The 22640-nt window shown below is 45.3% G+C and overlaps 1 protein-coding gene across 2 annotated transcripts in view; it reads right to left on the bottom strand.

The window, feature by feature from the left end:
• Window positions 1–770: 770 nt before the first annotated feature.
• RBIS (ribosomal biogenesis factor) overlaps window positions 771–22640 on the bottom strand; it is a 548657-nt gene continuing 526787 nt past the window's right edge. For both annotated transcript variants that reach the window (XM_069220430.1, XM_069220429.1), the window contains exon 4: window positions 771–938. In XM_069220430.1, coding sequence (XP_069076531.1) covers window positions 876–938 — 63 coding nt within the window. In that variant the 3' untranslated portion in view covers window positions 771–875. The remainder of the gene's footprint in view (window positions 939–22640) is intronic.

Consider the following 22640-nt stretch of genomic DNA (forward strand, 5'->3'; position numbering starts at 1 on the left):
TTTTTGAAGAGAAATATTTATAGGTGGTCGATAGTTTGGTAGTCTCGGTCTATTTTCTAAAACATATTTCGCTTGATACTGTGTAAATATGTACACTTTATGTATTATAGTAACCGCTGATCAATTTGTCAAACTAAGCAACTTCTACTGATTCAAAATCTATGTATGGCTTTGTGTTTGTTTAAGAAGCTAAAATGCCAGTGGAAATTGTTTTCTAGCACTTTTTTTGTTTCTTCAAATGTGTAAACCAAGCTTTGATCGGCCACTTGGCAAACTGTATAAACTATAAATGTACATATATATATATATTTTTTAAGGACAATCTTCTACTGCCAAGATGCATGTTTACTTATTCTATTACACAGCTCCTAACTGCCTGGTAATGGCAAAAGGATAGAGACTAAGTGCCTGGTTTAGAGTTTGTTGGTAAAAGAAAATCATCTAATTGTTGGATGATGCAGAGTATTGTGTCCAATCCACTGGCTGAATTTCCTCTACAATAACACATGTATGATGGAGGAAATTAAGTTACTGGATTCTAAGTGGTTTTTCCAATTTGTTTTTGTAGTTTCATACAAACAAAATTGGATGATTATCATTTATCACCGAAATCTAAATCAGGCAAGGATATTAGTGTGTTTTTTTAACATTTGTGAACGTGCCTTCTGTTTTCACACTTTAAATTTCTCACTTATTTTGTTTACTTGCAACATTGTTTCCTACTTGGTAGGACAGTTTAACATATAGTTTGTATTAAAATGTGCCAATGCTTGTACATAAATTAGATTTTTAATAAACATTTACAAAACAAAGCATTTGTTGTCTGCAGTTTACAAGATTTGAGTAGATCATTTTGCTGTCTTTTGATCCTCTTGTTACAGATGTGAAAATAAACTTGCAGTCTCTTCTATATTCACCGGTTCTTGCTGGGGTGGGATCTGGAAAAAAGGACAAAACATTCAAAGGCTTATACTGACTTAATGGATCATGTTTGCCTGTAACTTAGAAGTAAACATTTTATTTTGGCAGGTTTGTACACCATGTCTGCAGACGTTAGGAGATGGACCAGTTGTTTGCTTTAGGATATGTTTGTTGTGCAGGGGTGTGGAATTTATTAAAATATCTACTTGTCCAGTGGACAGGTTGCTTCTCAAATCTACTTGTCCTGTAAAAAGATCTACTTGTCCCTTTGGTGCCATGTAGTGTGGCGACAAATTATGGCAGCAATCTCATTATGTAAGTGCTCTGATAATAGCCTCTCTGATTATGCCAGGGCTACTACCATAGTAGCGCTTGAATACTTGCAGTTTCAATCCCTACTGTAGCAATTTCCTTATTTTGCCACCTTTCTGCAGATCTGCATACTGGGGCTGGAGGAAGCAGTAAGCAATAGTTCTAGGGCTGGAATGCCTTTGAGTCTGCAAACCTACTAACCTGCATGTTTTAAAGATTTTTACCAGCTTCTCTCTAATATTTTCCCATAATAAGAAAGGTTGGACATTTACTCCTGACAATGGCAGAATTAGAACTTCTTCCAGGGTTGGGAAGAAAGTGGCTGGAGGGAAAATGAACTTGCAAATGCTCAATAGATTTTTACATGAGCAAATCTACACATCGTATTTACCCATGCTAAAATACAGTTCACAAATATTTTATAGGGTACGACATATACCATGGGTGCACTTTTGTGACTTTCTTTAAGAATTTGGGGCCACATGTAGGTAGGTTCAGATTTGCGACCTGCAAATTGTGAGTCGCAAATCCGAATGTAGGATGGTGTCCCTGACACCATCTGTGATTCGCAAGGGCTTCGCAAATGCCCGCCTCATGAGTAGTCATGAGGTGGGTCGCAATTTGCGACCCCCTCGCGAATGGTGGCCCTCACAGGGGTGGTGGCCTGCTGGAGACAGCAGACCACCATGTCTGTGACTGCTTTTCAATAAAGCAGTTTTTTTTTTGTAATGCAGCCCGTTTTCCTTAAAGGAAAACGAGATGCATAACAAAAATGAAACGTTTTCGTTTCATTTTTTCAGAGCAGGCAGTGGTCCACAGGACCACCGCCTGCTCTGAAAAAATGTTTACAGTGACATTCACAATGGGGAAGGGGTCCCATGGGGATCCCTTCCCTTTTGCTAAAGTGTTAGCACCCATTTGAAATGGGTGCAAACTGCCATTGGTTTGCGCCCGCGTTCGCAGTCACAAAACAATCCTACATTGCACTGCGAGTTGCAATTAGGAAGGGAACACCCCTTACTAATTGCGAGTCGCAAACCCGTTTTGTGATTCGGTAACCAGGTTACTGAATCGCAAAACTGGGTTTGTGCATCGCAGTGTGCTTTTTGCATGTCGCAAACAGCGAAAGTCGCTGTTTGCGACATGCAAAAAGCTACCTACATGTGGGTCTTGGTCCCTAATTAGGTCTGGTGTTAACAAAGACATTTTGTTTTTATTAAACTTCTATTTCTCTCTCTTTCGGCCGGCTTTACTGTGAGTGATCGCATTCTGCTCTTCCACAAGGAGCATATTGCCACACAAAGTAGTTTTGTTCAGTGTCAGGAACTACAGTGGCAATCAGTGACGTAACTAAACTGGAGGGTGCCCCTTTGTAAAGAACATGGAGGAGCCCCCTCTCCAGACTCACTCAGGGCAGGTGCTGTGCTGAAGGGGCCTCCTGGAGGGCGGCTGCGGGGCCTTTGTTATGCCGCTGGTGTGCTTTTAGAGAGTTCAAAAACTTTTTTGGGGGGGGGGTTTGCCAGTGTTTGTTACAATGTTGAGGGCCTGGTAGCTCCCACAACAATAAAGTGTTACAAAAGCCATGTCAAAACAAGACAGGCATTGATGAAACTAAAAGACTTATAAAAATATGTCAGATCAGTGGAACCAACGTCCGTAGTGAAGTGTGACCTTAAAACATTTATTTACAGCACTCACCCTAATAATGAAGGCTTTCAAATAATGAACCATAAATACAAGTTCGAACAGCATTATCTTTTGGAAACACATTACCTCAACTGCAGAGAGTTCCACTCTCTGTAATCAGGCAGCCAAATGGTTTGTGCTGCAGGGGGTTGGGCCTACTTGTCCCAAGGACAAAGTAAACATAAAAACTTGTTGCCCTTGACCCCAAACAAGATGTCCCGGGCGCCGGGCGATAGGAATTCCACATCCCTGTTGTGTTATGACTAGTTTGTAGTATCATTAAAAAAAGACACACTCTCAAGAACGAACTGCTGCCTGTTCTAATTCTTTATCTTCCACTCACTGCACCAGCACAAAATGGGCCCAAGGGTCAGTGGTACATTGAGAATCTGGGTTAGTAAAAGCAATACCAGCAATCTTCATTCAATTCTGTCCTTGCATCTGAATTTATAAGAAAAGAGATATAGTAGGGATAGAGGACTAGAAACCAGGAGCCGCAGCGCTTATTTCTAGCTAGAAACTCAAACCACTGTTAATACCATAGGTCAGTGGTTCCCAACCTTTTGATTTCTGTGGACCCCCACTTTAACGTTAATGGAACCCAGGGACCCCCACTGAATCATCATGGGAATCCGGGGACCCCCGCCTGAGTCATTACTGGAAGTTGGTGACCTAATTTGTCAATATTTATTAATATTTTTTTATTTTCTAGGCTCTCGCGGACCCCCAGGGGTCCCCGGACCACAGGTTATTTATGCTGTATAAGTTACTTTCTGGAGCAATTTTAAATTTATTCGAAAGGAGGATGGTCTGAAAGACAACATCTGTGAGCCAAGCCACTGCCGTACAGGCATTACGCCTAGAGTTTATCCTTACCTAGTGTCTATTCTAGAGCTTTGGCAAATGTGATCAAGTGGGCATATAATCTCCTACATGCGTCAGAAGGCTCTTTGAGAGCCTTCTGAGGAGTAAAACATTTAGGAAGGTAGAAGTTTGAAGAATTTTAATAGAAATCTTGTGATTGCTTTAGAGAACTTCCAATGCAATATCGTCACCTGAAACCACGGACACTGGCTCATCTGAAGCTGTTTTTGGTAAGTATGATGCCCAGATTAAGCTTCTTGCTGGACAGTGCACATTGTTCACAGTTAGAAATGTATAGGTCTTATGCTGATCGCCTCATTTATATAATTTCCCATAACTATCTGAGGTTTACACTAGATCACAGCACTAGGCAACGTATAATCATGTTATGTTTGGGCACTTTACCATTAAACATCTTAGAAAGCACTGGAGGGGACTCGAGACCAGTAAGGATTGTGTGATCTTTGCTTGGGAGGGGCAATGGGGCAGGGACTCAAAACATTGATCATGTATTAAATGTCTGTCCCAGTAAGATAGTGTTAGAAGCAACGAATCGTTTTTTACATATAGCATGTCTAAAATTAGTGACTTGATTACTTTAGTAAGGTCACCTCCTGATTAATTTGTCATTATGTGTATACATTTTTTAAATAGTTTTTATCCTTGTATTAACTGAAGGAAATTGCAGAGCTTGTTATGTCTTCCTAATTTATTTTTAGTAATTATTCATGACTTTATATTTTTGATCTCTGACGAGGTCTAAATCAATAACCACTAATTTGATGATACTCTCTGGGGCACTTACTTTTTTCGCTTATTTATTATTTTGTCTTTTTTTTTTTTTAACCAGATCATGTTTTGCCAATGGAGCTTTTACTAGTTACAGTTTTCCTGGCATAGAGATTATCCAGTATGGTATCTTCCTAAGAACTCTCCAGCCTCCCAGGTTTCTGGGAGGAAAGGAGCTTCTGTTGTTATTTCAGCCAAGCTGCAGAGAACGTGAAGTTAAATCAAGAACTGACAAACTTTGTATTCTGATGGATACTTTTGCAGACTCGTCACCATCTGTCTATAATACAGGTGCCAGACTTAATCTGGAATTTTTTTCTACAGCAATAGTGCCACCAAGGAGCACCATGTTCCGAGGATGTGTATGGCTTCACATTATTTAAGGTGCCGCCAATGAACACTCTGGCATCCGTTGCTTCATAACACGAGTCCAAAGTGCTTCATTAACAAGTTTCACAGCTGTTGAAGGCAACTAAATAAAATGCCTTCTCAGGGGGTTGAAACCCTGATGCAGACAGGTTAAGATGATGTCCCTTCAGATCCACACATGCATGGATCTCTAAGATCAGTGCACAACCCTTCAGCCCGTGACTCATGTTCATTGATTCACCCAAAGGCCATAACTGAGCAGGAGGACAAGCTGTTTTTTTTGGCCAAGGCCCACATGGATGCGCCAAAGCAATGGCCTTTCCTCTCACAAGTCTCCAAACAGGGAATATTCTACAGGAGTTTCCCACAAATAACACAACAGGAAAGAGAACTCGTCTTCTTTGGAGAACCTGTGCAGATGCTGGGCTCTTTCTCGTCAATGGCGCCAATCCCAGCATTAAAGATGAAGTTGAAACTCTCAGCTCCATCGGCCAACCCTGTGCAGGATGAAGGCTTCTAGAGGACCATTTTGCATCTCTTCAGGATAGCCCCATTACTACTGGGCTTCCTCCTGCGGGTTTGGCGACCAGCAGGCCTAACCCTAACGGCACTGACTACATGCCTCCACACGTTCTTGCTTTAGTGCTGCTTCTGAAAAAGCCACTGCGACCAACGGTGCTGAACTCTCCAGGTGCTCAGTGCTATCTACGACACCAGTACAACCCTCGGAGGCAATTTCACCTCCGCTAGCTAAACCTTCAAAGTGCAATACAAACTATGGAGTATCTGTGTTCCTCAAAAACCTAGGGTTCATACAGTATGCTACAAAATGGTTGTCTGATTCATTTTAAAAATAACTTAAAGGAATCAGCCCTTTCTTCACAAAGCACCCACGAGTAAAAGTCAATAAAACCACTTAAATAAATGTTAAAGTGCTAATACAAACCACAATATTGCTTAAGAAGGTACTTCTTGTTTAATGCAAAAGGATGTTTCGATCTGCCATATAGTAGTGTAAGTTATACAGGGAGTGCAGAATTATTAGGCAAATGAGTATTTTGACCACATCATCCTCTTTATGCATGTTGTCTTACTCCAAGCTGTATAGGCTCGAAAGCCTACTACCAATTAAGCATATTAGGTGATGTGCATCTCTGTAATGAGAAGGGGTGTGGTCTAATGACATCAACACCCTATATCAGGTGTGCATAATTATTAGGCAACTTCCTTTCCTTTGGCAAAATGGGTCAAAAGAAGGACTTGACAGGCTCAGAAAAGTCAAAAATAGTGAGATATCTTGCAGAGGGATGCAGCACTCTTAAAATTGCAAAGCTTCTGAAGCGTGATCATCGAACAATCAAGCGTTTCATTCAAAATAGTCAACAGGGTCGCAAGAAGCGTGTGGAAAAACCAAGGCGCAAAATAACTGCCCATGAACTGAGAAAAGTCAAGCGTGCAGCTGCCACGATTCCACTTGCCACCAGTTTGGCCATATTTCAGAGATGCAACATCACTGGAGTGCCCAAAAGCACAAGGTGTGCAATACTCAGAGACATGGCCAAGGTAAGAAAGGCTGAAAGACGACCACCACTGAACAAGACACACAAGCTGAAACGTCAAGACTGGGCCAATAAATATCTCAAGACTGATTTTTCTAAGGTTTTATGGACTGATGAAATGAGAGTGAGTCTTGATGGGCCAGATGGATGGGCCCGTGGCTGGATTGGTAAAGGGCAGAGAGCTCCAGTCCGACTCAGACGCCAGCAAGGTGGAGGTGGAGTACTGGTTTGGGCTGGTATCATCAAAGATGAGCTTGTGGGGCCTTTTCGGGTTGAGGATGGAGTCAAGCTCAACTCCCAGTCCTACTGCCAGTTCCTGGAAGACACCTTTTTCAAGCAGTGGTACAGGAAGAAGTCTGCATCCTTCAAGAAAAACATGATTTTCATGCAGGACAATGCTCCATCACACGCGTCCAAGTACTCCACAGCGTGGCTGGCAAGAAAGGGTATAAAAGAAGGAAATCTAATGACATGGCCTCCTTGTTCACCTGATCTGAACCCCATTGAGAACCTGTGGTCCATCATCAAATGTGAGATTTACAAGGAGGGAAAACAGTACACCTCTCTGAACAGTGTCTGGGAGGCTGTGGTTGCTGCTGCACGCAATGTTGATGGTGAACAGATCAAAACACTGACAGAATCCATGGATGGCAGGCTTTTGAGTGTCCTTGCAAAGAAAGGTGGCTATATTGGTCACTGATTTGTTTTTGTTTTGTTTTTGAATGTCAGAAATGTATATTTGTGAATGTTGAGATGTTATATAGGTTTCACTGGTAATAATAAATAATTGAAATGGGTATATATTTTTTTTTTGTTAAGTTGCCTAATAATTATGCACAGTAATAGTCACCTGCACACACAGATATCCCCCTAACATAGCTAAAACTAAAAACAAACTAAAAACTACTTCCAAAAATATTCAGCTTTGATATTAATGAGTTTTTTGGGTTCATTGAGAACATGGTGGTTGTTCAATAATAAAATTAATCCTCAAAAATACAACTTGCCTAATAATTCTGCACTCCCTGTACATCATAATGTGGTCTCCATCAGGACTATTCAGTGGAATATTCAAGGACAATCAAATGGAACATTCGAGTCATCATGGTCAAAAAACAACTTGAATATTTTATTGGAACGTTGGCAGCTCCATTGAAAACAATGGTGTGCAGCGGGCTTTTACTGGCCGGTCAAAGCCCGCAGCGCCAACATTCCAATGTTCGCTTTGTTCACAGCAACCGCTGTGAACAAAGCCTCACGGAGCCAGAGGGGATTTTAATCCCCTCGGGCTCCGTGAGCAATTTGTTTTATTTAATAAAACATTCTGCCCTGAGTGGCAGAATGTTCTAATAGCCTTAGAACCCGCCGTAGTGGGCTCTACCGGCTATTAAAGGCCCTTTCCCTTGTTAAATGCCCTCGCCTTCGGCTCGGGCATTTAACGCGGGAGCGGGCCTTTAATAGCCAGTAGAGCCCACTACGGCGGGTTCTAAGGCTATAATGGCTCTGTGTATACACAACAACAATGACCAAGTCTTCTTAATCAAAAAACAATATACATGTTTTCATGTCCCTGTGAAAAAATTGGAAAAATAAGTCAGATGTGTGTGACAATTAATTGCGTCCATCAAAAGGCCACACCAGAAGGTGAGAGCTCAGATACAGCGTCATTCGGAGAAGGAATGCAGAGTTGTTTTTTTTTTATTAATGAAACATGACGAGTCAAAATGCCCCGGACTTTTAAAACATGTTTGTATCTATTCGTCACGTTGGGCAAAGAACTTTTAAACCAATGTACAGTCCCAAAGTAAGAGACTTTAATTAACTTTGTTGTGACAGGACATTCTTTTAAAACTATTGTGTTTGTTTCCTTCTATTAGATTGTTCATGCACTTAATCACGCACTGCACAAGCCCTTTTGCACGAAACAAACATATACAATTGTTATTAAGTGCTTTTGTTGACTTTTACTCTTGTGGCTGCTTTGTGAAGAAAATCGATAGGTTTCCTTCAATTTATTTTTTAAATGAATCGGACAGAACCATTCTTGTAAAGTGCTGTATACATTTAAAGTCAACACACATTATGCAAGTGTCGAAAGAGAAGTTTGGACCTGTTTTGATAATGAACCTAGGGCCCAGAGATTTGCCCATGCATTTCGGATCCGACTCAAACTCTTTTGCCATGCCTGATAATGTTCATGACCATATTGTATTGTATTGTAATAGTATTTATATAGTGCTTACTACCCCTGATGAGGCGTCAAAGCACTTTTTGGCGAGTAGCGCGCTACTCCGGAACCCAAAAGGAATTAGTGGTGGATTAGTATAGGGAAATATAAGTACAGTTTTAGTATTATTAAGAGTTAATTTGAGCCGCGGATAAGTGAGTCTGTTAGTTGGATTGACTGGAGTAATGGAGGGGTGGAGGAGGGAGGAATCCAGAAGTGTTAAGTGGGAGTTTATGGTAATAGGATTTAGGCTTGGGATGAGTAAAGGGGGGATGGAGGAGGGAAGATTCTGTGTAAAGGGTTAGGGAGATCATAATAGGGTGAGATAAATGAGGGAGAATTTAGTATGGTTGTTTGGGAGATCATGGTAGTAAAGTGAGGTTTTGGGTGAGTTAGATGTGGAAGAGAAGGGAAACGCTTCAGCAGGGTTATTTAGGAGATGAAAGTAGTAGAATGGATTTGGGAATGGAGGATAGATTGATAGAGACATGACACATGTATAGAGGATGAAGACTAGGAGACAGACACCCTCCTCTGTTCTTTCATTACAGATTCTGTCCCTTTCCTAGATTTTATAAAATGCAGGTACTCTTGGGTACGTCTTCAGAATGAGACACTTCCTACTCCAAACCTCCGTCAGAAGATGTTTTGTTACTTTGGTGGTACAAAAAGTAGTGCAACCGTTAGAATTAAACTTGATCACTATTCAGGCCACAACCCAACATTTTGACAGAAATCTTGCAACTGTCCTCTGCAAATTCTGTGCCACCTTTTAAGAAGACACTCAGAGTCTGAACTGGCGGTCCACAGGAGCATTACTACAGCACACAAACCCACTCTGTGCAGATCAAATATTTTACTGTCATCCCTGGCTAGAGAAAGTAGTGGCCCAAGCCTCCTCTGCTAAGCTGAGCTGAGCCTTTCTTACAGCCCCTTAGGAGCTGGACTCTTCAGGGATAAGTCTTTGCCTCTGTTAGGCTTAACCTCACCACAGCAAATGCACACTGGACTGCAGTGTCCTCACTCTGTGGCATTTGGTGAAACTGACTTGATAGTGTGCCTCAAGACAAAAAACATTTATACAATCCGGTCAGTGATGGTTTGGATACTTCCCAACAGATCTTGAAGCGCAACCTTGGTTCTGCATACACCATGGCTATGTGGGCACTGCTGCCACCATACTGCACAACGCTTTGATTCATTCTACGGGATTTTCACAAGATGGACACACTCTTTGATGGCCATCAAATGTCTCCTGAGAGATTGTCAACTGCTCCCTGGAATGCTTCGAAAAACAGCACAGCCATGCCATTTTCGCAGGATCCAGACTCCCTGACACAAAAATCCACCAGCAATTCAGGAAGTGTTGAGGCTGCTCCAGAATACATCTGTCCTGTCAGCGCCACCTTTAACAAATGATCCAAGAAAACATCCTGACAAATGTCTTCTTCCTCTCAATACATATGTAGATCTAAGCAATGCCGCCACCAGCAGCAGCTCCAGTCCCCCACTATCCTCTGCTGGCTCTACTGCATTAAAATTACTTTGACTCCCTTCCCCCACCACCAACTCCGGTGGTCAGAAAAAGGTTGGGATTTTCAGTTTTTCCACCATTTTGGAAACGAGCATAATTGAGCTGTAGGTCACCCAGCTAATTGGAACAGATTGAGCCTTACACTTTCTGGCCTCTCCTCTAGACTACCCTTCTTCCATGCGGATGAGTTCTCCATCACACACCTCGATTATGGAATGTTCTTGCCCTGCTGTAAAAAGGGCCATAAAGGAAAGGAGTACACAACTTTACTCCCTCAAATTCTTGGTGGATAAGGATGGAAGTCTGAGACCCATCATCTCTACCACCTTACCTTTGGCAGCATATGTTCAACATGTTGACCCTGAGCCAGGTTTTGTTAGTCCTCAACGCAGGGAGTGGATGGGGTCCCTTGACTTCCAAGACACCTACTTTCATCTCCCAATTCTGCCCTTCTCAGGCACTATCTGAGGTTTACTGTGGGGTCTCAGCATTACCCATTTACTGCTGTTTGGGTTTACAACTGATTTGTGAGTGGTCACCAAGGAGATGGCGGGTTCACTCCAGATCTTGTGTTCACGTATTCCTGTACTTGTATGATTGGCTGAGGGGAACATCTGCAGTCATCATGCTTCACAAACTGGGCTTCATGATAAACACCTAGAAGTCCCATCCCCACACAGAAATGGATTTTCATAGAAGCAGTGCTAGACATGGCCTTCATAAAGTCCTTTTCCCACCTAAGGATTACAAATATTTGCCATAAGGTTCTGATGTTTCTGGCTCAGACACTGATCTTGATTATGCAAGTCCTGCTCTTGTTAGGTCTCATGCTTTGTGTTGGTATTGCATGCAGGATTGCAAATGAGAGCCACTCAGTGATATATGTTCTGTGGCATGTGTAGCTGCAGATACACATGCTGTGCATTATACTTCTGCCATCTAGTGTTGGGCTCGGAGTGTTACAAGTTGTTGTTCTTCGAAGAAGTGTTTTCGAGTCACAGGATCGAGTGACTCCTCCTCTTCGGTTCCATTGCGCATGGGCATCGACTCCATGTTAGATTGTTTTATTTCCGCTGTCTTGTTTGGACATGTTTCCTTTCACTCTGAAAGTTTGATTCAGAAAACGTAGAAAACTCCTTATTTTCGTCGGTATTGTATCGATTGGGTTTACATCTTCCATCGACACATCGGTACTGTCGGAGAAGACAAATTTACTTGCCCTTCGGGGCGCGCGCGCCCAACTCCTGCCTAGTCGGGCTTACCGCGTGGAAGCCTCATGGATCGGACTCCATTCCGATTCTGTCCACGGTGCCATGCAAAATTCCCTTATACAGACCAACTTCTTGTGTGTAATCTTTGCCTTTACCCAGATCATCGCGAAGAAAATTGCGAGGCCTGTCGATCCTTCAGGTCCAAAAAGACACTTCGAGACAGGAGAGCACAAAGACTCAAGATGGCGTCCAGAAGCTCCGAACATCTCGACGTGGAGGAGGAAGAGATCATGCTGACAGCAGTCTCCGTCCGAGGTTCCGACTCCGACCAAGAATCTGAGGAAGACAGACCGGTCACGGTAGGACAGCAGTGAGTACGCCTGCCCCTGTACCATCACAAAGACTCAAGCATAAGGCCTTGGGTCCGCCACTGCCGGAAGGCCATGGCCTGGCCCGAAAAAAGACATCCAGTGACCAAACTGCCAGTTCGGCACCGAAAAAGGCCACTCTTCCGAGTCAATAAAAAGCTATGTGTCCGACTTGAGAAAACACCATTTTTTTGGAGTCGAAAATTCCTTTCGCCAAAGGAGAGACCACCACCTCCTCAATTTTCTCCTCCTCAATCTCCACACCTGCATACCTCTCCTACCAGTCCTACACCAGTGCAGTCACTATCACATTCGTTTGACTCACAACAGGACAATGTAGATCCCTGGGATCTTTATGATCCAGATCCCATTCCCAACAACTCCCCGGACTGCTATCTCTCTAAGCCTTCACCACCCGAGGATAGTACGGTGTACAAACAGGCTTTAGCTATGGCTGCAGCATACCATGGTGTCACCATGCACACTGAACCGTTAGAGGAGGATTTTTTGTTTAATACACTTTCCTCCACACATTCAAAATACCAGTCGCTCCCCTATGGGATACGCGCTCCTGACGCAGGGTACAGCCCGGGTGGCTCCTTCGCGCCACAGAGGTCTCCAGCTGCCTCGGGCTGGGCGCGCCCTGAGCCCATCAGCAGACAGAGGGCTGGTCGCGGAGCCCGGTGGGGGAGTCTGCGGCGTGGGTGCAGCCCTCTCCCCCGTCGGGGGGATTCTGGAGTCCTGAAAAACAGAGGAGAGGACCACGTGGCCGTACCAGCCGCACAAGCACCCGCACCTGCTCCCCCAGCCGGGGAGCACCGGAGCCACCGCAGCTTCCCCCAGGTGTGCGCACCGGCTTCTCCCAAACCACTAGCGACACTCTGGGCTCCAGAACATCAGAACCTCCTGCAACGCCTGGACCCGGACCAGGGCAACACCACGTCTAGGGCTGCCCGCTGGCTCGTGCAGGCACAGCAACCCTGGACTGCACTGGTCCCTCGACACTCAGCCTGAGGTAGCGCAACCACAGAGCGGAGCATGGAAGTGCTCCAGCTAAGTGTACGGCAACAGCAGCAGCGAGCAGTGGAGCCGGAGCTTAACCTAGACATACAAGCCCACTGACGGATCACGTACAAACCACAAACTACAGTCACAACTCAACTCAACCCCACCAGGAACAGAAAGCGGTGAGAGGCGGCCCATCTAACCCCTGAGAGCATCAGTACTGGAATCACTGCACTCGCACTTCGGCGTCACAGGCTAGCGGTTCTACCCCTGCCTGTCCCTCAACAATGCAAGGAGAAATCAAGCAAAGTGGCATATCACCCACAATTCCAATAAGGAGGTTGCGCCAGTCAGCAGCCAGCAGTAGTTGGAGTGTACTCCGGGGCAAGTCTGTACTGCGAGAAAAAGAGTGAGCAAACACTCCCATTGCCTATTAACAACCACTCTCAACTGAAAGCCTTCAGAAGGTCTCTTCGAGTAGACCACCCTCTAACTAGTAAACTAGCAAACAGGTTGACCAATCAGGGGAAGGAGTATGAGATCAGTTAATGCACGAAGTAATGCTGCCAGTCAACCCACAAATCAAACAAAAAGGAAAAGAGAACCGGCTACGGATGGAGTAGCAGTAAAAAGGAGAGCAATCAGTGACTTGGATCACCCCATTCCATGCAGGAGACTCCCTCCAGTCAATGGCTGAGGCGTTGGGCACACCGCAAGAAGCATCAGCAGTTGCTCGCTGACATGCCCAACATCTTCGGTAAACAAGACCCCCTTTGAAGTCAAGGAAAGTGACAGCAGTTGCAGCTCCTCTAGCATTCTGTCACATTGGCCTTCTCCCAGCCCAGAGACGACTGCCTCCAGAACCTCTGACCCTGAGGAAGAAGAGGAGGGTCCAGCTATCTCCATGACTAATGGCCCTAGACAGACTACCTTGCTCAGGGTCGCACGTACCCACCCAGCATCCCCCTAGAGACCTCATATCGAGGCAGAGCAGCGTTCCTGAGGGAGTCAGGCATTGAGCACCATGTACAAGACATTGGAGCCTCCAGTGCCTTTGGGCTCTAGTTGGTACCGTATGACGGCCGCTGATCCAAAGAAGTATCCATCCAAGGGTACTGAGCCCTGCCACCCTTATGAACCAAAAGGCCACTGACAAGCCTAGACTCCACTCGAAGGCTCCACTGACACAGTTGTCCAAGCCCTCGTTGACATCAAAGGCAATGATGACACAAACTGCACCTTCAACAAACGTTTCCGAAGATTCGGAGCAAACATCCCATCCTCTGACTACTCCAGGAGGAGCTTGATGTGAGGCAGAAGCACCACTTTCTTCACTGGGATGATTTTGGCTAAACCACCCCTGCCAAAGCCTACAAAGAATCTGCCTTACGAGAGGAGGCTTCCATTCGAGAAGGACCCTGCATCAGAGGCCCCTCCTGGTCCCATGTCAAGAGGCATAGAGGCCAGGTCACTACCTTCTCCCTCATGTTCCACCACCAGTGCCACACTTACACACTTACACACACACACACTTACACACACACACACTTACACACACACACTTACACACACACACTTACACACACACACACACACACACACACACACACACTTACACACACACTTACACACACACTTACACACACACACACACACACACACACACACACACACACACACACACACACACACACGGATCAAACACTGCTTTTATGACTCAGGCAGTCCATTTGGTCCTGCTGTTTGTCACGACTCACTTTTTAAGTGAGGGTCCACGGACAACCCTTTTGACAACTAAAATGTCAAACTCCTGGGCAACCTTGACCATAATCATGTTGGGGCATTTCTCTCTGACGATACAATGGCCAACCACAAGGTCATCCAGTAGGCAGCTTCCTACCACACATGCATGTCTTCCATGAGGAAGATGATTTCCTTATCAAGACACTTTCTACATCGGAATGGACAGTGCAGTTTTTGGCCATACTTATGTTTGCCCCAGCGAGGAGAAGAGGTATAAGCCCTCCCTCAGTGAATCTGTCTAAATAAGAAACCATGTCCTGTCACCTCCCCTCTACCCCACTTCTTTCTGCAGAGGCACATGTGTGAATTCATCGACCAATGGCTTAATGTTCCATGCAATGCTATTAATACGGAAAACAGCCACACATCTATTAATAAGATGATCCTACTCTTGCATCCGGGCTTATTAAAATTCCCAACTTGTGGGGAGATGCCACAGCAAATGAGAGAGAAGAAAGGTAGCTTAGGCAAATGGGTCACAAACCCTGCACCTCCTGTGGAAAGCGTTGAGAGTGTAATGAAAGCAGAAGGCTTGTGTGGTTACCGAGATTGGTATCTCACTTTTGTATGACAGATACACAGCTGGAGAAAGCTACTAAAGCTACATTAGGACTTATTGAGGGAGACTTGTCTCCAGGTCAGGGTTGGGCTCCAAATACAGTAGGTGATGCATGATATCAATCTGGGTATGATGGCCTAAGCAGCTGGCATCATTATACCCAATCTTCATAAAAAGCAAGTCTGAGGATCAAAAATTGCATTCTTATTCCAATAGTGGAAATCTTGCTGTGGTGCAATATAGATTAATGTGGGTGTTGGAAGATGATGCAAGATCTTGCACATTAATTGTGGATTTACACATGTTATTACCACAATTAAGTCACATTTCCTATAGTGCTGTATATATGTGCATATGCGTTATTTCTACAGAAAAGTGCTAGCCAAAAGGCAGCAGAGCGCTGTACTGGGTCACTATATTTAACACAAAATTACAACTTCGGTACAAGGAGATTAAAAGATTTGCCCAGAATCATACTATTTTCAGTCAAGTGCCAAAGCTGGGATTTGAACATGGATCTCCAGGGTACCAAAGTCGGAAGCTTGGCCACTTCACCACATCTACTTCTTCATTTGATCCAGGCAGAAGTGGAAGTCATGCTAGAGGTGCAGATTGCACAAAGTCACATCAATCTAGGGACATAGCTGTCATGAGTGCAAGAGAGGAGGACTGGCATTTCGGCCCCAAAGGCATATTCCTTGCTTGCATTAATGTCCAGGACACCCTTGCTACACAACTGCATCAGCTGAGGAAGTATGGCGATGTGGAGAATGTCACATTAACGTTTTATTTATTTAAATAAATGGAAGTCCGACATCCCCTTTGATGTGAAAAATGGAGGGGCAGGCTGCTGCCCTCCCAACTATGGAACATCGGGAAAAGACCGGAAAACGGTAAGGCACATAAAGCTATTGTTTGGACGAATGTAACAACCTCCCTTTCTTCATGGTCTTTCCTCGGGTGCAGAGAAGAACAAATGTGGGCCCTCAGAAGCAGTTGGAACATGTCAGCATACCAGACTTAAAGACCAAGCAGCAGCTACCAGGAGGACTGCACATATGTTCTCCATGCTCTTCTGAAAGTCTTGCAGTATCAGAGGAGTTGGAGTATACAGAAACTCTCTAATGCAGTCATTCTGGATCCTAGCCCTTGTCCATTCAAAAAGTGAAATGAGCTCACATTCTGTACAAATGAGTTTCAAAGAGGTATAATCTATGTGTGCATGACTACTGACCTCAGAGAGAGTTGTGGATCTGGTGGAAAATGTCTCACTCCTCCGATAAGTGGAAAGGCTGTCTTCTCTAGCATTGATCTCTATAATCTGGTGGATCAGTAGCAACATGCTGTATTGCAGTGCCCACTCAGCCACTGCCAGCCAAACGTACTGCAGGGAGTAGGTACTTACAGAAGAGGGTTGTGGTGTTTTGTGTGAATCTCACTACTGATAAGAACGTTTTCAACACTGCTCAATTGTCCATCAATTCACTGATAAGGGGTTCCTCACAATGTTTAACATACCTACAGTCTGAGGATTCAGTGGTGGCAGGTGCCAAAGAGGTGTCCGACAAAAAAGGCTTGGAGCATGTAACCTACTTCCAAGGACAGACCCAAGCATAGATGGATTGGCATAAGCTTTGACAAGCTTTCTGTTGGTCCCACTGTTCTGCCGGATGGAACTACAGCAAATGCATGTGGAGGTAGGCCTGGGTACCATCAATATGCAGAATAGTGTAATATTTTTGTTGGCCATAAAATGATCCACTGCCTGGCTTGTAATCCAGAGTTACTCCTATGAACTGAATCCTCTTAGATGGAACGGGGAAGTTCACTGAGAATGCAAGCTTGTATAGGGATGCAGTATCTCAGGGCTTTAATGGACTGATTCCTCTTCTGCTGCTGCTACATTACGACTGTTGTGCAGTTATGGATAACAGTAGACCATTTATTGTCTCAGTCTGCTACCTTGGCCAAGATGAGGTCCAACAGCAGAGTCCTGTAATAGTAGTGCTGGTACCCCAGTATAAAACAGTTGGGTACTGGGACGTAGCCATCCTCGAGATCCAGTGGGGAAAGCCATTCCAGACAGCTGGCACCACATGAGCTAAAGGAAGGAACTGGTTCACAGATCCAAGATCAGAAAAAGCCCTCCTCCCTTTTTTCTTACAAAGAAATAACAGGAATAGTTCATTCCTTTTCTGAGGAAGGACAGGCTGACTGCTCCTAAAATAAGGAGCCCATGGACCTCCTGCAGACGTTTTCTGGATGCTGAGGTGCAAAAACAATCTGGATGAAGGCAGCCTTGAAAGCAGTAAAGCACTGCCCTTCACCAGTGAAGAGACCCGTGCAACACTTCTTGTGGGTTCAGTGGTGGTAATGAAGGGAAAGCCCACAACTCACATTGCAGGTGGTGCTCCTGAAATTATGTGCAGGAATATGGCTGGTCTCCGAAGAAGAAGGTTCCGGCCTATGTCTTGGAGCAAAGGATCTCCACTGCCTTGAAATACTGTAAGACCTTCAATGGCTGAGTAGAGGGTGGTGGTGTTAGTGTTGTTGCTTCAGTGGCAGTAAGTAATTTGACTGTCACCGAGCTAGTTTTATCCTGCTGCCTAGAACTTCTTCCTTGGAACGATTTAACGAGTTATTCTTTTGGGAATTTAGGCATATTACTTGTTGCCTTGGTCTCTTAATTCATGTCCCAAGTTCTGATCCACAAATGCCATCACATAAGAAAACCAGAATTCCTGGCCATGGCAGCTCTGTGAGTGTACTTCCATGATAGTGGATGACAGACTTTTTTTTACCCCAATTTTTGTTACTGTAATGGGGCTCTCCAGTTGGTTGATATTAACAATTGGACTTATGCCTCAGATGAAGAGCTGTCAGTCAGTCTGGATAAATACACAATGGGTGACAAGATTGTTGATACACTCCTGTGGCGCACTGCCACAGGGGTTAAGGTGTAGAAGATGACTACAACAACACTGTGGTGTGGGGTTAAACTGACTAGGATGGTTCCCCCATGGATGGGTGCTAGGACTGAAGATGTGACATGGCTGAAGGGATTTAGGAACATTTATGGGATCCATTCTTGCCAGTATTCATTGACCAGCTGATATCAAATAATTCAAACAACTTAAAAAAATAATGAATTTGTCCCCTCCCAAAGCTCCAAATATATGTACCCTTGCCATGTGATTGCAAGGTGCTCTTGACAGGGCTGGTTTCCTGGAGTCATGCGGATGCAGAACCATAGCATTAACAGAGGGAATAGAAAATGAGGCATGGTGATGCAGATTGCGAGTCTGTAATGATGGACGCAAGGGAGTGGAAACAATAGATAGAAGGCTGATCAGAGGACAAATGGAAGCTTGGCCACTAATCAGAAGTTCACTCAAAGGTCCCTGCACCATGCATTCTGGCGCGGACCCAGGTCTCCAAAACACCGGGGAGGGTCAAAGTAGGACACACACTGATCACAATAGTGCCCAGCCAGACCAGGCACTCCTGGAACTAAATAGTAGTTACCAATTTGGCACCTTCCTGAAATGAGGTACAACATCTGGTGCTCGATGACTTGAGCCACACAAAACAATTCCAATTACACATGAAAAGTGACTAAATGCCATACCTCCCTGGAATGAGGCACGACGTCTGGTGCGCAATGACTTGAGTCACACCGGACAATTCCGATTGCACACAAGAAGTGACCAAATGCCGTACCTACCTGGAATAAGGCACAACGTCTGGTGCGCAATGACTTGTTTTGCACCAGATTATTCATTTTGCACACAAAAAGTTACCAATGTCCATGCCTCCCTGACGTGCAATGACTGAGTCATACCAGACAATTTCAAACACCCAGGAAGAGTTACCAACTTCTACACCTCCCTGGCATGAGAGACAATGTCTGGTGCATGATGACTTGAGTCACACCAGACAATTCCAGCCACACACCAAAGATGCAAGTTCAGCGGTGCCACACAGGGTAGAATGTGGCACTGCTCTGGGTATGCCCCACCGCCGAGGGTTGCAACCTGTGAATCGGACACCATAAGCAGTCAGCGTGTCGCATGATCGACAAAGCGGGCCACGCGGGGTTATCTGCTCACAACCAACCAGATGCTTATGCGGGTCGCGGCCACACTCCTTGAATACGGGCAGCACTTTGAAGGCTCTGCATCAGGCAATCTGGTTTCAAGGCAGAATACTTAGGCCTACGCTCACACAGCAGCTACCAGGTGGAATCCAGCAGATGATCTAGGTGCTTAGGAGGGCACTACTCTCCAGGTGACACAGGTAGAAGATGTAGGTACCTTGCAGGAGGTCTTTGATGTCCCTGAGACCTTCACCGAGAACAGGGGGCAAGCCAACAAGCCCTTTGAGAGCACACTTCAAAGTGCCACAGAGCAGAAGGCAGTCTACCCAGGCCAGCCACAATTCAGGAGGGGGTGCACGGTCCCTTCCAAGGGCAGTAAATACTCCTGTGCACAACAGATTCCTCTGGCAGTGTGCACCACGCAGTCCAGGGTCGCCAGTCCCACGTCCCTGCAAGTGTACTTCTAGTTTGCTGAAGCGGGGCACCAGTAGTTATAGTGTGCCTTTGAAGTTGGGGGTGGTTCAGAGGGTTCTCCTTTGAAGCACAATGTCTCCTCTAAATTTTAGACCTTTCTGCCATCGGGCAGTGGAATGCAGATCTTAATCTTGAGTGGGGCCATAACCTCTCTCTCCAATCTATCCAGCCAGGCCCTCAAAGGGCAGAGGTCTGTCATTGCAGTTGTGTGCCCAAGGTTTATAGCTATCGCTGGGGAATGCACAGATGTGCTCCCCAGCATCCAGTGTGGAATACAGTTGAATTTAAAAAAGCACATAAAGCATTTTAGAGCAGAGAAATGCCCACTTTCTAGAAGTGGCATTTCTCCGTGATTATTGACAAAATTGCCTTTACCATAGGAATGGGATGATTTCAATGAAAGGAAACATTGAGTCTGCTTCACTGAAATCCACTTTTGCAGTTAGGAGTAATGGTAAACTTTCCCCATGTTAACCTATGGGGAGAGCAATCCTCATTAGAAGTGAAAACACACATGGGTATTCTTCGCTCCCTGGGCACAAGTGCCCTGGCGCACACACAAGCCTGCAAGGGTAGGCTGGACACGAGTTTGAAATCACCCAAAGGTACAAGGGCGCCCACACAGGCCTCCTGTGACAGGCTCAGTACATATTAAAACATCAGTGTGCAAGTGCACACATACTGGCCTTCAGTGGCACGCTCAGTACATGTTAAACCACCACTGGGTAAGTGCACACACACTGGCCTACAGTGGAAGGCTCAGTACATATTAAAACATCACTGTGCAAGTGCGACACTGGCCTATGGTGGCAGGCTCAGTACATGTTAAAACACTGTTGTGCAAGTGCGCGCACATTGGTTAGACCACTTCTTAACATAAGTAGGAAGGGCATATGCGCTTTCCCACTGTACTTACAGTGGGAAAGTGCGCAGGGCCCGAAGGCCACTAAAAGAGAATGAGCAAAACCTAGGGGAAAAAAGCAAAAAGTTTGGGGAAATACTACCTTAGATATCAAGTCTAACATGTGTCCTTCCCAGCTGAAAGTAGGGCGGGGAGGGGGGTCTACCCGGCTTCTAGGTAGTCCGCCTCACTAAGGCAGAAAAACCTACATAGACTGACTGCTTTGGAGTGGTTTACCCCTTGAGCGGCACTCCAACGTAAAGTCCATCCCCTGCAAGGAAATGGACCATCTCAACAGTTTTGGATTCTCGCCCCTCATCTGCATCAGCCATCTAAAGGGTCTGTGGTCCATTTGAAACAGAAAGTTAGTGCCAACAAAATATGGCCTCAACTTCTTCAGGGCCCAGACCACCATGAAAGCTTCTCTTTCGATCATGCTCCACCTCTGTGGGAGATGAAGGCCAGCATGTAGCTTACTACATCCCTGGGAGTTCTCTTGGGAGATTGTTCCCAGCCCTCCTTGACCAAACTCAGAGGTCCCCGAACCGGGTGCCCGAATAGGAGCACAAAGGGGCTGAACCCCACTCCCTTCTGAGTGACCTCCCAGTAGGCAAACAACAGGTATGGTAAGAGGACATCTCACATTTTCCTCAGGGCCGTTGGCAGGCCTCTGATGATGACCTTAAGGGTCCTGTTGAATCTCCCAACAAGACCATTAGTTTGGGGGTGGCAAGGGGTGGAGAACTTATTTGTCACTCCATACTCCTTTCACATGGCTTGCATGTAAGCCGACATTAAGTTTGTGCCCCCGTCAGACACCACCTCCCTTAGGGAATCCCACTCGGGTGAGGATCCCCATCAGGGCCTTCGCCACCCCCGATAGAGTTGTGGTCCTCGGAGGGATCGCCTCTTGCTACAGAGTAGCATGAACCACCAGAACCAGGATGAACCTGTTCCCCGCAGCCATCTGGGGATCTATAGGCCCTACTATGTTGATCACCCACGGAAAATTACCAATGTCCGTACCTCCCTGGAGTGAGGCACAAAGTCTGGTGCCCGATGATTTGAGTCACAGAAGACCATTCCAGCCACACACAAAAGATGCAAGTTCAGCAGTGCCACGCAAGTAGAATGCAGCACTGTTCTGGGTACGCCCCCACCTTTAAAAAAAAGCTCAAGCAGCAGAGGCTTAAATGCCAATTTGGTGTCCTCCTGCTCAGTATGATCACCAACTGTGGCTTACGAATGGCTTTTAAAGAGACCTATGGTAGTAAAAGTCAACGGCATATAGGGTGCCTAATGGCAACTAAGGAGACAAAACGGGTTAAGAGAACTACTGTAAATTCCAAAGGTTCCCAAACTGGTTTTGCCTCAACTTATTTGAAATGGTTTTCATACAGTAGGTTTAGCGCCATCACATCTAGTTTACTTGTCCTGCAATTAAGCCTGGTAGGGTTTAATGCTTCCTAAGTACTAGCACCAAGCTCCTTCATCTCAGGCCAAAGATCAGTTTCCATGCACTGCCTCCATGCAATACCCTACTAGGAAGGGACCCTTTCCAATGCACAACACATGACCTGTGGCACAAGGGTATCTGCATTGGCACATGGCTGCCCAAATTGTGCCAGTGCAGGAGAGAGGTGAACAGTGCCACATCATAATAGATACAGCACTGTTCTGCTCTCTCCATTTCACGCAACAACTTTACTTGCTGCTCTGCTTTGCACGACGTCTGGATAAAATTGGGCCTGGAGCTCTTCACTCAATCACTGAAATCCTATATTAATTAAATAATTGTCCATGTGCTAAGAAAAAAATATGAATATTGACACTTTGACATGGTACATCTGAATAGCGCTACAGGTACAAACGTCCCAGTCCATCTGTACTGCTGTAACATTGTTACAACTATACCCACAGTCACCATGTATTTTGACAACTGTTTGCTACCAAAAAGTCAAC

This window comes from Pleurodeles waltl, chromosome 2_2, assembly GCF_031143425.1.
Source record: "Pleurodeles waltl isolate 20211129_DDA chromosome 2_2, aPleWal1.hap1.20221129, whole genome shotgun sequence".
Lineage (NCBI taxonomy): Eukaryota > Metazoa > Chordata > Amphibia > Caudata > Salamandridae > Pleurodeles > Pleurodeles waltl.